At 22.0% G+C, this 12,452-nt stretch overlaps 2 protein-coding genes across 2 annotated transcripts in view; one reads left to right on the top strand and one right to left on the bottom strand.

Moving 5' to 3' along the window:
• Positions 1-2,181: 2,181 nt before the first annotated feature.
• LOC127291458 (uncharacterized) lies at positions 2,182-5,528 on the bottom strand. The gene is made up of 3 exons (XM_051320610.1): positions 5,389-5,528; positions 4,920-5,148; positions 2,182-3,672 (listed from the first exon to the last, which is right to left on the bottom strand). The coding sequence occupies exons 1-3, from the start codon at positions 5,521-5,523 to the stop codon at positions 3,617-3,619; spliced, it is 420 nt and encodes a 139-aa protein (XP_051176567.1). The 5' UTR covers positions 5,524-5,528; the 3' UTR covers positions 2,182-3,616.
• LOC127291451 (DNA ligase 3) overlaps positions 5,430-12,452 on the top strand; it is a 31,752-nt gene continuing 24,729 nt past the window's right edge. The window contains exons 1-3 of the mRNA XM_051320602.1: positions 5,430-5,578; positions 11,134-11,458; positions 12,106-12,366. Of these exons, the coding sequence (XP_051176559.1) occupies positions 11,137-11,458; positions 12,106-12,366 (583 nt within the window). The 5' untranslated portion in view covers positions 5,430-5,578; positions 11,134-11,136. The remainder of the gene's footprint in view (positions 5,579-11,133; positions 11,459-12,105; positions 12,367-12,452) is intronic.

Genomic DNA, 12,452 nt, shown 5'->3' with positions numbered 1-12,452 from the left:
TTATAAATATTTGTACATCAAATGACGACAACTGCTTAAACATTTTTTCATTTATATTGGTTACAAATACTTTAGATTATTTGTTTGTGTAAGAATAATTTTTTTTTTTAATAAAAAATTAGGATAATTAACGAATGAAATGAGAAAAATTTCCGTAATATATTTCGACCAACGTCGCGTTGCAGACTAATTTAAAAAAAAATTAAACTACTCTTTGCAGCTATACTTTGATAGGGGAAACTGGGGGTGTAATGAAACATTTCAATTTACTCAAAAACTCGCTCAAAAAGAGTGAATTATTTTTTTATTTATTTATTTTTTTTTTTTAAAAGAAAATTTCAACATTTTCCATAAGTATACCTATTTATTAATTTTGGAAAATTCGTCTATTTACAAGAAAATTAAATTTTCAAATAATTCTATTTTTGCTCTATTTATTATTTCAATCCACCTGTATTATGGCAATTCCTTCTATGGTAAGAATAATTTTTTTTAATTTAAACTAACTCCTCTTATAATATTTATTTATACATATTAATTTATAATAATCACAAATTTTTAAAATAATTTTCAAATTCTAATGACCGATTCTTTTGGATTTAAAAAATTAAAGATATATTTTAAATGATTTCTAAATTGTTTATATTATTTATTACAGAGGTAATGTCTTTTATTTTTAATAATAAATATGAAAAACTAAAAGTTTTATTTATCATTGAATGTAATTATTATTACAATACAATATTACAAATATAATAATAATAATATATTAAATAAATACATATAAATAAATACAAAAAAATACTTTTAAAATAATAAAAATAAATTTAAAAATTTGTTATATTTCATATTATAGAAGATATCTTCTATACCGACATAAATTTTTGACAGGTCGTGTTCGACGTAAATACGGTATATTGTATATTCGTGATAAAATTTTAATATGTTTTGTTTAGAGATGACATTCGATGGTGATAAATAAATTAAAAACTATTGCCAATGAAAGATGTATTTAAATTTTAAGTGAAAAATATTATATAAAAAGTAAGTACTTTCCGATTTATGTAATTTAAAAATATAAATTTTGAGGTTAGTTTCCCTATGGCTTATATGTGGTTTTTATTTCTTAGAAAAAATTTGCATAGGAAATATAGTACTCAGTAAATATAACGTTAACTACTTTTTTTTTGTATTAAGTATAAGTATACAAAATTTATTATGGAAAGTTATTTATTTATCAACTGATTATCACAAATAATCTTCATGTGTTATCTCGACACGTGGTGACATTTTTCAACGTTAATTTGTTATACCTGCTTGATCATTAGGTCTATAGGGTCAACTTCAAGACACTTTCTAAATATTTAGCCGCGTTAAATTTAATGTTTTTTTTTCTTTATTCTTTTATCTATTAATTTATGTCATTTATTGTTTTTTTAGGTTCATTATTAAATTTATTAAAGTAGGTATAATTTTATTATAATTTTTTGTATATTGATAGTAATATCATGCTCTAGGGTTTGGGGGGGGGGGGTCCAAAATTTGGAAAAATTGCGTGACTTCATATGCGTGAACGTTCGCAAATAACTTTTTTTTTAAAAAATAATGTTTATTCTTACAAAATTTACGTCAATATTTCATAGAAATATAATATTCTTAATTTCAATATTCATTTACAATAAATTAAGTGAATATATTTTTTTAAGCTTAATGATGTATAGATTTATTGTAATGGATTTTTTTCTTTTTTTATTTTTACAATGAAATTGATACATGTTTTCATGAATATATTTAATGTACAATTAGTCACAAATTTTACAGGTACAAGACATGAGTTTCTATTATTAATATTATTTATATTTTCTCTTGTAAGTACGTGTCAATGGATATTCTTATAATAAATTTGAATTAGAAATTAAATATTTTGAATTTTTTGATATTTCAAACAATGAATTAGTGGGTATTTTTTAAATATAATAGATATATAACTTTTTTCGTTAATTTGTAAAGATTTTAGAATTTTTTTTAATTACAAAAATTTGTTTTCAGGAATGAGAAATTATTTATAGAGTGGAAATTTAGAAATTTTCATAAATAATATAGAAAGTAAATAAATAAATTTTTGTATATTAAAAAAAAACCGACGGAATATCACTATAACGACATATTTTTTCTTAATATATATATATAATAATCTAAATAAGTTAACGAAGGATGCTGGCATTCATACTCTTCATTTTCTCATTCATTCATTTATTCATTCATTAATAAAAAATACACTTTCACAAAAAATAAAATGTTTTTGTTTGATTTTCAACTCGGCTAAAAATTCATATCCGCACTTTGTGCATCGTCTTCAGTCTCAAGGCATGAGAGCCTTGCGTTCTGTTTAATATTGTTAATTTTTTTTTTTTTTTGTTTTTTTTCTTCTAATTCTCTGCTTGAAAATATTGATATTTCTTTGGTATATATGAATCTCTATAATACCACTGAATATCGATCTCTGCCATTGCACCCTCCAAAACTACATCTAGAGAATAAATTAAAATTCGAGAGATAGACTAACATCGATGCGTCAAATTTTAAAGACTTTGTTCTCGATTTTTCAAAACGAAAAAAAAAAAATATTGTCGAAAACAATTTCTTTATATTCGAACATACTGTGAAATACTAGATTCAGTATTGTCAAGAGTTATTTGCTTATTCCGAGTCTTGACATATTAACACAACTCTGGTCATTTACATGTTTTTTCGTTAAGCAGATTTTTTTTTTTTTTTTATAAATAATGTCTTTCACTTGGTTGTACCTTCTTTTGTAGTTTTGAATATAACTTTCTCACGAATATAAAACATTTTTTTTTTTTTTTTTTTTTTTGTAATTCTTTTGACAGAAGTTCTGACCATCCGCACAAAGTTTGTGACAACTCATCAGTTATATATATATATATTTGTAATCATACACAAGATTTGGATTAAATAAGAGACTTTTGGTTGTCTTTAAAATATTTTGATTTAATTATTTATCATTAATTTTTCATGAAATTTTACAGGTGAAATAGCCTAGCTTTGTGCTGATGTCGATAATCTTCTGGCCACAATAGAAATGATACAAAATTTATTGAATTCATTAACAGAAAATGAAGACCTTGTAGGAAAAAGTAACATTATTCTTTTTTAATTGAAATTTAAAAATTAAGTAAAAAAAAATAATTTTATGTTACTACATTTCTTCTAATATATATAATTTTTCTTTACCAAAATTTTTCCTTACAAGGTCTCCAGTAGAAAATTCAATCTCAAAATTCGTAGACTTATTTTTAAATTAAAAATTTAATATTCGATGAGAGTTTAAAAAAAAAAAAAAAAAAAAAATGTCAAACGACAGAAAAATAATTTCACTTTAATGAGAAAAAATTTCTGTTTTACGAACTGATTTTTAAAGGTTAAATTCACAATAATTCGTTCTCTTTAAATATCATCATCATCATCATCATTTTTTTTCTTTTTTTTTTAAGAAAATTTTGCTGTAACTTATCCCACATTTTCGTGTGGTTTTTTTCTCGAATTGATTTTTGAATTATTGAAAGTCAATGCATTAAGAAAAAATCGCTGTTTTTTATATCTGTCGTTTTCGACCCATATTGCAGATCTTGAAGTGACATAAAGTCATATCTGAAACAAACGTACATACTATTGTCATATATTTATCATGGTGTTCTTTAAAGGTCAATTTTTCAAATTAAAAATTGTCTGCTACAAATCTTGACAATCAAATTATAAAAGCATATAATTATATTATTTCTTCGTTTCGAATAAATTAATTCTAACTTTATTGTGACTTCGAATTAAACTTCAATTTATAATCAATGCAGAAATTTAGTTAGAAAATATTTTCTTTCTATATTTTGTTTTAGAATTTAGTTTCATATAAATTAAATATTTTAATATAATATATATTTCTAGTCTTATTTTTTTTTTTTTTATTTATATTGATATAAGTTAAAGAATTATAAATTAAACACGAGCAATTTTTATTTTATTTTTTCAAATTAAAAACTTAATATTTTTAAATATTTATCAATTTTTTTTATATTGTTATTTTTATTGGATAAATTAAAAATATTATATTTCTTTTTTTTTGAATTGTTTTTCTTTTTCGAAAATGTATGACACTTTTGTTTTTTCGAATTAAATAAATTGTTTAATGTACATCTTAATAAGGAGAGATGCTGTATATCGGCTCTCTGGCGCCAATAGCCGAGAGACTTTATAATTTGATAGAGACAATCGAAAGCTCAATAAAGTTTGCGACATTCTTTTTATATTTGTGATACAAAAGAGTCAAATTGATCTGCGAGATCCTGACGTCACGATAAAAGGTGTTTGATATGTCAATTGATATAATTGCCTAGATCGTTTTATATTTCTATCCTATCAAACTTTTAATAATGTTTCTCTAGCTTATTCAGTGATTTATGTAATTGAAAATCGATAAATTTTCTTATTCTCAAAACACAAGAATTTATTATAGAGAATCAATCGTAAGAATATTTAATTATTTTTTATTCACATTTTCATGAATTCCTAATTTAATTAATTCTTATATATTTTTGTTTTTAAATACTAAATAAAACTAATCTTTTTTTGAAGAATAATAAATGTTTCTATTTTTATCGTGATTTATTATAATTCATATAAATATTTGCAATATTTATTAAACGAAATTTGACATATAAATATTAAATATTTGTAAAGTCTGGAATTGCGAGTAAATTTGAATTATTAATATGTAGCAGTCAACTTTATATTGTTTAAATTTAAAATTTTTAACTTTGATTTTAAAAGATCTTTTAATATAATTAAAATAATTTAATATAAATTTTATTTTTTTTTTTTTTAAAGGAATATAATTTACTTACAGGTACGTTTTCCATTGTGTTGAGGTGGATTAAATATTGCACTGGGAACAGGAAGTGTCTCTGTATCCTCCATGGAGAATTCTTCCAACATTGTTTGATGATCTTTTTGATTTCGAGCTTTATCATCAAGTATTGCTTGAATGGCAATTTGTTCTTCTGTAAGTTCTTTTTCCTGATCAATCACTTCCTGTTTATGCCTCACAATAGTCCTCAACCTTTGAAGAAGCACCTTAAAAGAAAATAATTTTCTTTTACAAAATAAATAATTTTTATTTTACATATTAATAATATTAATATATACTTGTTTAAAATTTGAATAATAATTTTAATAGTAAACAAATTTAATAATTTCGAAAATTTTTCAACAATCAGTAAAATGAAAATGATGTTTTTTTTAGATATTTTATTTTCAAGTAAGATATAATAATGAATGAATATTTTTGCATTTTAGGTGAAAGGAAATATTTACCAGTTCCTCTGTATCTTCAATATCAAAAGAGGCTGGTTCTGGTTTAGCGATGACAGGATGATAGTCAATTAAAAAGGACACGAATAGTGCCAGAAGACACAGACCTGTCCTACTTTCGTAGATTCTTCCCTTCATTACCTCGTTACGTATGAGCACTGAAACATAATAAAAAATAAGTCAACATCAATCGGTTAGTGAAAAAAAAAGTTATCAATATTTTTATAACATTAGAAAAAATTTATTTCTTTCTTTCAAACATTTTTATTTATAGTACAAATAAATAATTTAACAATTATCAATGGTCAATAGAAAAACTTTTTTTTAAAAAAAAAGGAAATTTCAAGTCCTTTATATTTAAAATTTCATTTTTTGTTTCTAATTTTTTATATAATTAAAGTAATATTAAAAATAATAATTATTAAATTATCAGAATACATATAAATAATTATTTTCCGTTATCTCTCTAAATTTATTCTCTATACATGTATTTCTACATGTAATATTTTTTTTATTTATTTATTTCTCCATATATACCTTGTTATATCAATTATTTTTATTTTCATTTCCTTTTGTTTATATGTTCTTTTTTATAACAAAAATAATATACTCATAAAAAAATTTAGTTAAATTAGTGAAATATAAACAGCAAAATATTTAAGAAAACTTGTGTAGTGAGTTAATTATTTATAATTAATAAATTTTATATATCTGAATTAGTCAAATTTTTCTATATAATAGAGATATATATTTTTTTTATTTATTTTATTAATTAAACTAACATATGAACGTCATTTATAAAAGGGTAAAGAGGAATGGCATTTTAGCGAATGGATTAAAAAGTTATAAAGAAGGTATAAACTTGAAAGGGAGGGGATCTTTCACTATTCATAATTGAAGGATTATGTTTATTTTTATAAACATTTTACGTCCTTTTAGTTGTCGCATTTAAATTTTTAGCCATTCTTATTAAAAAAAAAAAAGAAAGAGAAAAATTTGAATAATTTTTTAAAAATTAAAAATAACAATTCATTGCATAAATTTAAATAAAATGTTTATTTTAAATGGATCAAACGATTCGTTTTTATGTAGAGAATATACATTTTACAAGAATTAGTAGAAAATATTAACAACAACAAAATTATATCAAAAAAAAGTAAAAATATTTCAATTTTTTTAAAAAGCTTATAAACAACTATTTTATCTATAAATTTAAGTGCATACTAAAATATGAACTTTATATAGATTAATCAATATAAAGTATAAGATTTTTTTTTACAAAAAAAGTTTTTGGAGAATAAAAATATTTTCTATTCAAAAATGTATTTTGAAATAGTTGTCGAAATATGAAATTCAATTTTATTTGAATGTAAGCTGAATTTTATAATATTTAAAAACGTTATCATGCTTGCTTTGCTTTTTTTCAAATAAATAAATAAATCATTACTATTTTTTAATCATCAATTTATGGTTTCAAATAATTTATAAATTACATATTAAGAAAAATTTCTAACTTTTCTGTTCATCTGAGACTTTTCTATCTTTATATATGATCTTGATTTTTGAAGATTTTTCTTTCACAAATAAAGTTCTATAAATTATGTATTGATAAAGTCAACGATCTCGAATCTTAATCTCGAATACGTGAGAGTTTTAAAGAATTGGTAAAACTTTTGAAGTCATTCTTTTATTTTATTCGAATTGTTCTGTTAATAATTCATCTGTATTTAAGTGGAATCGAAAAAAAAAAATTTAGACCTGTTTAATAAAATAAAAATAATTTTAAATATTTATTCTTAAATATATTTAAATTATTAGACATCTACTATATTTATTCAAATTTAATAATTTCTTTCTCGTTAATTAATTGTAAAATTTAATTTTTCATAAAGTTAAGATATGTTTTTTTTATTAAATAAATAATAAATCAATTAAAACAGTTGATGATTTTAATAATATTGAATTTAATGGAAAAGTTATTACATTTATTATTTATTGAAAACTAAAAGAAATTAAAAAAAAGAATTGTGAACAATATATATGATTCTATTAATTTTTGAAATTATATTGATCCTTTGTTATTATTTTTAAAAAAGAAAAAGGTTTTTTTACTTCATCCTCACGCCCATCTAACATTAAACTCAACTATTTAATATATTTTTTTACGAGTCTAATAACGAATATTCCTGATAACTTTTAAAAGTTTTTGTGTCTTTTGTTTGATGTTATTTTTATCCAAGTATAACGACTTGGATGTCATTTTGTATTGAGGCCTCTTTGTATTCACTTTAGTGAAATATTGAACAAAAAGACACCTAATATAATATTCTTTTATTTCGCTTCCTAATTGTTATTAGAAAGTTACGTATATGAAGTTTCTAGAAATTCATCGATTGAAATTTGAAATTTGTAAATAATTAATAAGAAACGAATAAAATTTATATATATATATATATACAACATAAAATTTATTATGAATATATTTGTAAATATATTTTTATCTTTTTAAAAACTTTAATTTTATAGGTTATTAATTATTATTTTTATTATTATATTAATTTTATATTTTATTATTTTATATAAAATTTTTTTAAAATTTTTATTTAATTTAATTTTTTTCTGTCGTAATATTTTCTCTTGTATTATTATAATATAATATTAAATATTTTATTATAATTTTATAGTGTACGTCTGTTTTTAACACTTTTTTTCACTATAAGTTTTATTTTTCAAATAGAATTTTTCTATTCACCAATTATCACAACACAAATATTTGAATCACTTTTATTTAATAAAATTTTAATAAAATATATACTGTATTATTTAACAAACATTCTTGTAAATATTAAATAAGAATTTTTCCTTTTTTTTTACAAGTATATGGCTTAAATACTCCAGATGCGGCACTTTATAAATCACATAATTCCAGAAATTTCTAATTCCCTATTAAATTAATGAAACAAATAAAATTTTTGTTATTTTGATTGTTCCTACCTTTTGGAAAATCCAGAGAATTAAAATAATTAGTAATTATATATTATTTATTCACTAAAACATTAATTGTTTTAATTTAAAATTGTATTTAAAATAAATTTTTAAGATGAGACTTTTTGGAATGCTGTAAGTCTAAAGAATGAGCAGAGAGGGTTGATAGTTCCTCTTATACCCCGAGAATTTCCACCTCTCGTTTATATATTCTCCTACCACCTGTAGGAACGTTCATTAAAGGGTGGTGTGCCGTATAACCACCAAAAAAGAAAAAAAAAAACCCACCTACATAAAATCAAGACTCGAGGGACTATCAACTCTTTCTCACACGTGTCATAATATTTCATCGCGTGTTTCTATAATTTTACATTCTTTTTTTATTTATTTCTACATTATTTATCTAATGTTAAAATAGCAACATGAAAAATAAACCAATTAATTGTGAATGATATATTTACTTTTCTATTATTTTAGTCAAATCGAGAAAAAAATATATATATATGTTGGAAAATTTATTATGAAATATCATTTTATTTTGAAATAATAAATAATCAATTTTTAGCGAAAATTTTAAGTAATTTAATTTTTTAATTTTGTGAATTTATTTTCGAAAATATCTTATCTGATTTTTAACTTTCATTGATGAAATTTCAAATATTTCATACGAGTCGTTCATTGCAGTTATCAACAATATAATTTGTTCCACTAACGCCATATCCAGTGATTCGTAGCCATTTAACAACTTTTTTTTTTTTTTTTTTGTTTTTTCTTTTTTTTCAGCTCAAGGAAAACCTCATAAATTATCCAACAGACGTAATATTGATAGAATGTGCATTTCTTTTTCAATTTTTTTTTAACACATAAAATCATACCTATCTACCATTATTGTTTTTTCTTTTTTTAATAAAATACTATCACTCCTACAGAAAATTCATCAAGTACGATAGACAATACTGTAAATAAATTTTAAGAAAATGCCAATATAAACTCATGAGTAATTTGTCGAATAATTTAATAAATTATTATTTAAATGAAAATAATCGTTTTAGTGAATTTTTTATTATTCTGATTGCAAATAATGTTATTACACTTTTTTTCTATTATCAATATACAATAATGGACTTAAGACCGTTTCTTCGAATCACAATTTTTCTAATTAATTAATCTGCGTGGAAAATAAATGTCAGTTGTATCTGTCGATGATAATAAGACATTCATAAAAAACGTGACAAAAATAATAATATTATTATTATTATTATTATTATTATTATTATTATTATTAGTATTTGAAATATTATTTCATTCTTTGAAAATCAAATATTTTAAATGAGCAATCACGAAGTAGTGTAAACCAACATTCAGTCAGACATTTGATTTTGTCTTATATTCATATAGTGTAAGGACGTTAATTTTCAACATTTTATTATGTTCTTTAAAATTCTCCTTTTTTTCGCTATTTTTTGTAAATTAAATAAATATTTTTTTTATCTTTAAATTTGAAAAATAAAAAAAAAACTTGTAAATATAAAGGTTACATGGATTTTATAAAAATAATTAAATTAAACTGTAAATTAATTAAAAATTAAATTTTATAGTTTACAATAAAATATTTAAAAGTTCCTTCTTGAATTCGAATTAATTTTTTTAACGAGATTTCTTTCTTAAAATTTAATTAGCATTTTTTTTTCTTTTTTTTTGCAACAAGATTTTTTCGAGAAAGTAAAAATTGAATTTGCAGTGACAATAGTAATTTGTGTAAAAAAATCTCGTTAGAAAACTTAAAATATGATTGTAATTTATTAAAAATTATTATCAATTAAAAAAAAAAAAATTAAAATTTTTTTTTCAAAATTTGAAATCCTTAGAATTTGAATTACTTTTAAAAATAAAGGTATACTCTTTTGATTAATTGTTTAGAAGTCAATCGGAATTTATTTTATCTCATGCTCCTCCCTGCTTTAGAGTAAAATCTACACTTTCATTTTTTCTTATGATATTAATTGTGATCAATGAAATGCGTCACAACAGAGATGATACTCTCATGTTTGTTGTGTTGAGGTATCAATTGCGTAGTAATTTATTGATGAGAATGAGAACACACACACAAAAATTAGTGTTTTTCACTTAATTTTTCCAAGACAAACATTATTACAAATGTGTTCGAATTAATTAAAATCATAAACTTTTTTTTTTTTAATTATTACATCACAATAATAATAATTATAATTAAAAAACATGTCTTGTTATTTAATATCATTTTATAGTTTATATATAAGTATATTTTTATTTCTAATTTGAAATCTTTAAGTTAATTTCCTTTTTTCTTGTTAATAAATTTCAAGTTCATGATAAGTCGATATCGACTTATCACACTTGCTATTAGTAACGATTATTGTTAGTATTGTTCCATTGGACAAACATATTGGAACTTTTTTTTGTAACCTACGACCGTTAATATTTTAATTTGTCGCCAAATCTTCCATGAATGAAAATTTATTTTTATATAATTATTGATTAAAAGTTATCGTTTGGAATGATTTCTTTCTGGAACTATTTTTTTTCCGGAAGTTATTAATATTTGATAGTGAGAAAAATTGTTTACTTCATTATCTACTTAATTAGCTTAAATGGTTTACTAGTTAGTTTATTAGCGAATTTTTCAATTAACTAACCTGGTTTACTAATTTGCAATGTAGATTATTTAATTATTGCAATTTTTATATAGTAATTAATTATGAATGTTTTTCTTTTTTCTTTTAGATAATGGCAGACGAAGATTTTGAAGAAGAATTGCAAAAACCATTCGCAGTGGAACGAGCAAAAACAGGCAGAGCCAAATGCAAAAAATGCAAATGTCCAATTGATAAAGATTGTGTTAGACTTGCGAAAATTATGAAAAATCCTTTTGGTGATGGAACTATGAAAAGTTGGCATCACATAAATTGTTTGTTTGAAGTTTTCGCCAAACAGAGAGCGACTACAAAAAGAATTGACGATCCTGAGGAAGATATAAGCGGTTGGAATGAACTTGACGAAGAAGACAGGAACATTGTCCTTGAGAAACTCGAGGAATTTAACAAAAATAGTAATTATTTCTCTTATTTTTTTTAAATCTTTTAAAATAACAAAATTTATACCACTAAAAGTCGATAATTTTTTAAAGTTTTAATTTAAATGTAAAAAAAGTATTTTTTATGAAATATTTAAAATATTTAATACGAAAGGTAAAATATTTTGATAAATTTTCAATAGTATATATAATATTTAAATAGGAGGAAGAAAAAATTTTCTGTTTAATTCTAAAGTCAAAGAACTCGATGCTGATTAAAAGAGATAAGAATTTTTTTAGTTGATTTTTCTAACTCTTCTAACTATATCTATTTATTTAGTCATATTATAACAACTGAATGTTCGAGGCCCACGTGTGACTTTCACTCAAAATTTCTCATCATCAGAATATATATTTCGCTAATGCGCAAAACTTGCTATTCTTAGAAAGTTCACTTATTCAACAACTCGTTTTCGGGTTACATTTCCGCATGCGTCTCGTGTTTTATGGGACTTAAGATATTCCTTAGGCGATAGATATTCATTTTTCTTAAAATTTTCCTACAAAAAGCATTTTTAAAATAGACAACCTAAATTTAAAATCGCAAAATTTGCTTCTCTCTTTTTTTTTATTTTATTTGAAAAAAAATGTAATTACTAATTTTTTTCGTTTTTTTAATATAGCGCCTTTCAAGGGATCTAAACAACAAAAGGTTTCGAATGAAAAAAAGCCAAATATTAAAACTCCGATGAAAGTAACGTCACCAAAAGTTGAAAAGGAGAAAAAAACAAAAATCATTGACAAATCAAATGATGAGAAAAAGCCATCTAAGGACGATATGTTTCGTGAATTTCGACGAGTTTGTTTTGCCATTACCGAGGTTAGTGCATACACTGAAAAAACTGCCATCGTGAAAAGAATGTTCACTAAAGGTTCCACAGGAGGTAAGATTTTAATTATATTTTAATACTATTAAATTATCTCATAAGTTCGTTAACTCATTATTTACTCAGAATTTTCTGAGAAAAAT

This window comes from Leptopilina boulardi, unplaced genomic scaffold (assembly GCF_019393585.1).
Source record: "Leptopilina boulardi isolate dan_hultmark-lab unplaced genomic scaffold, ZJU_Lbou_2.1 LbouV2_137, whole genome shotgun sequence".
NCBI classification, from domain to species: Eukaryota; Metazoa; Arthropoda; class Insecta; order Hymenoptera; family Figitidae; genus Leptopilina; species Leptopilina boulardi.
Note: the sequence above shows the minus strand (reverse complement) of the source record. Positions and strands in the feature narration are given on the sequence as shown.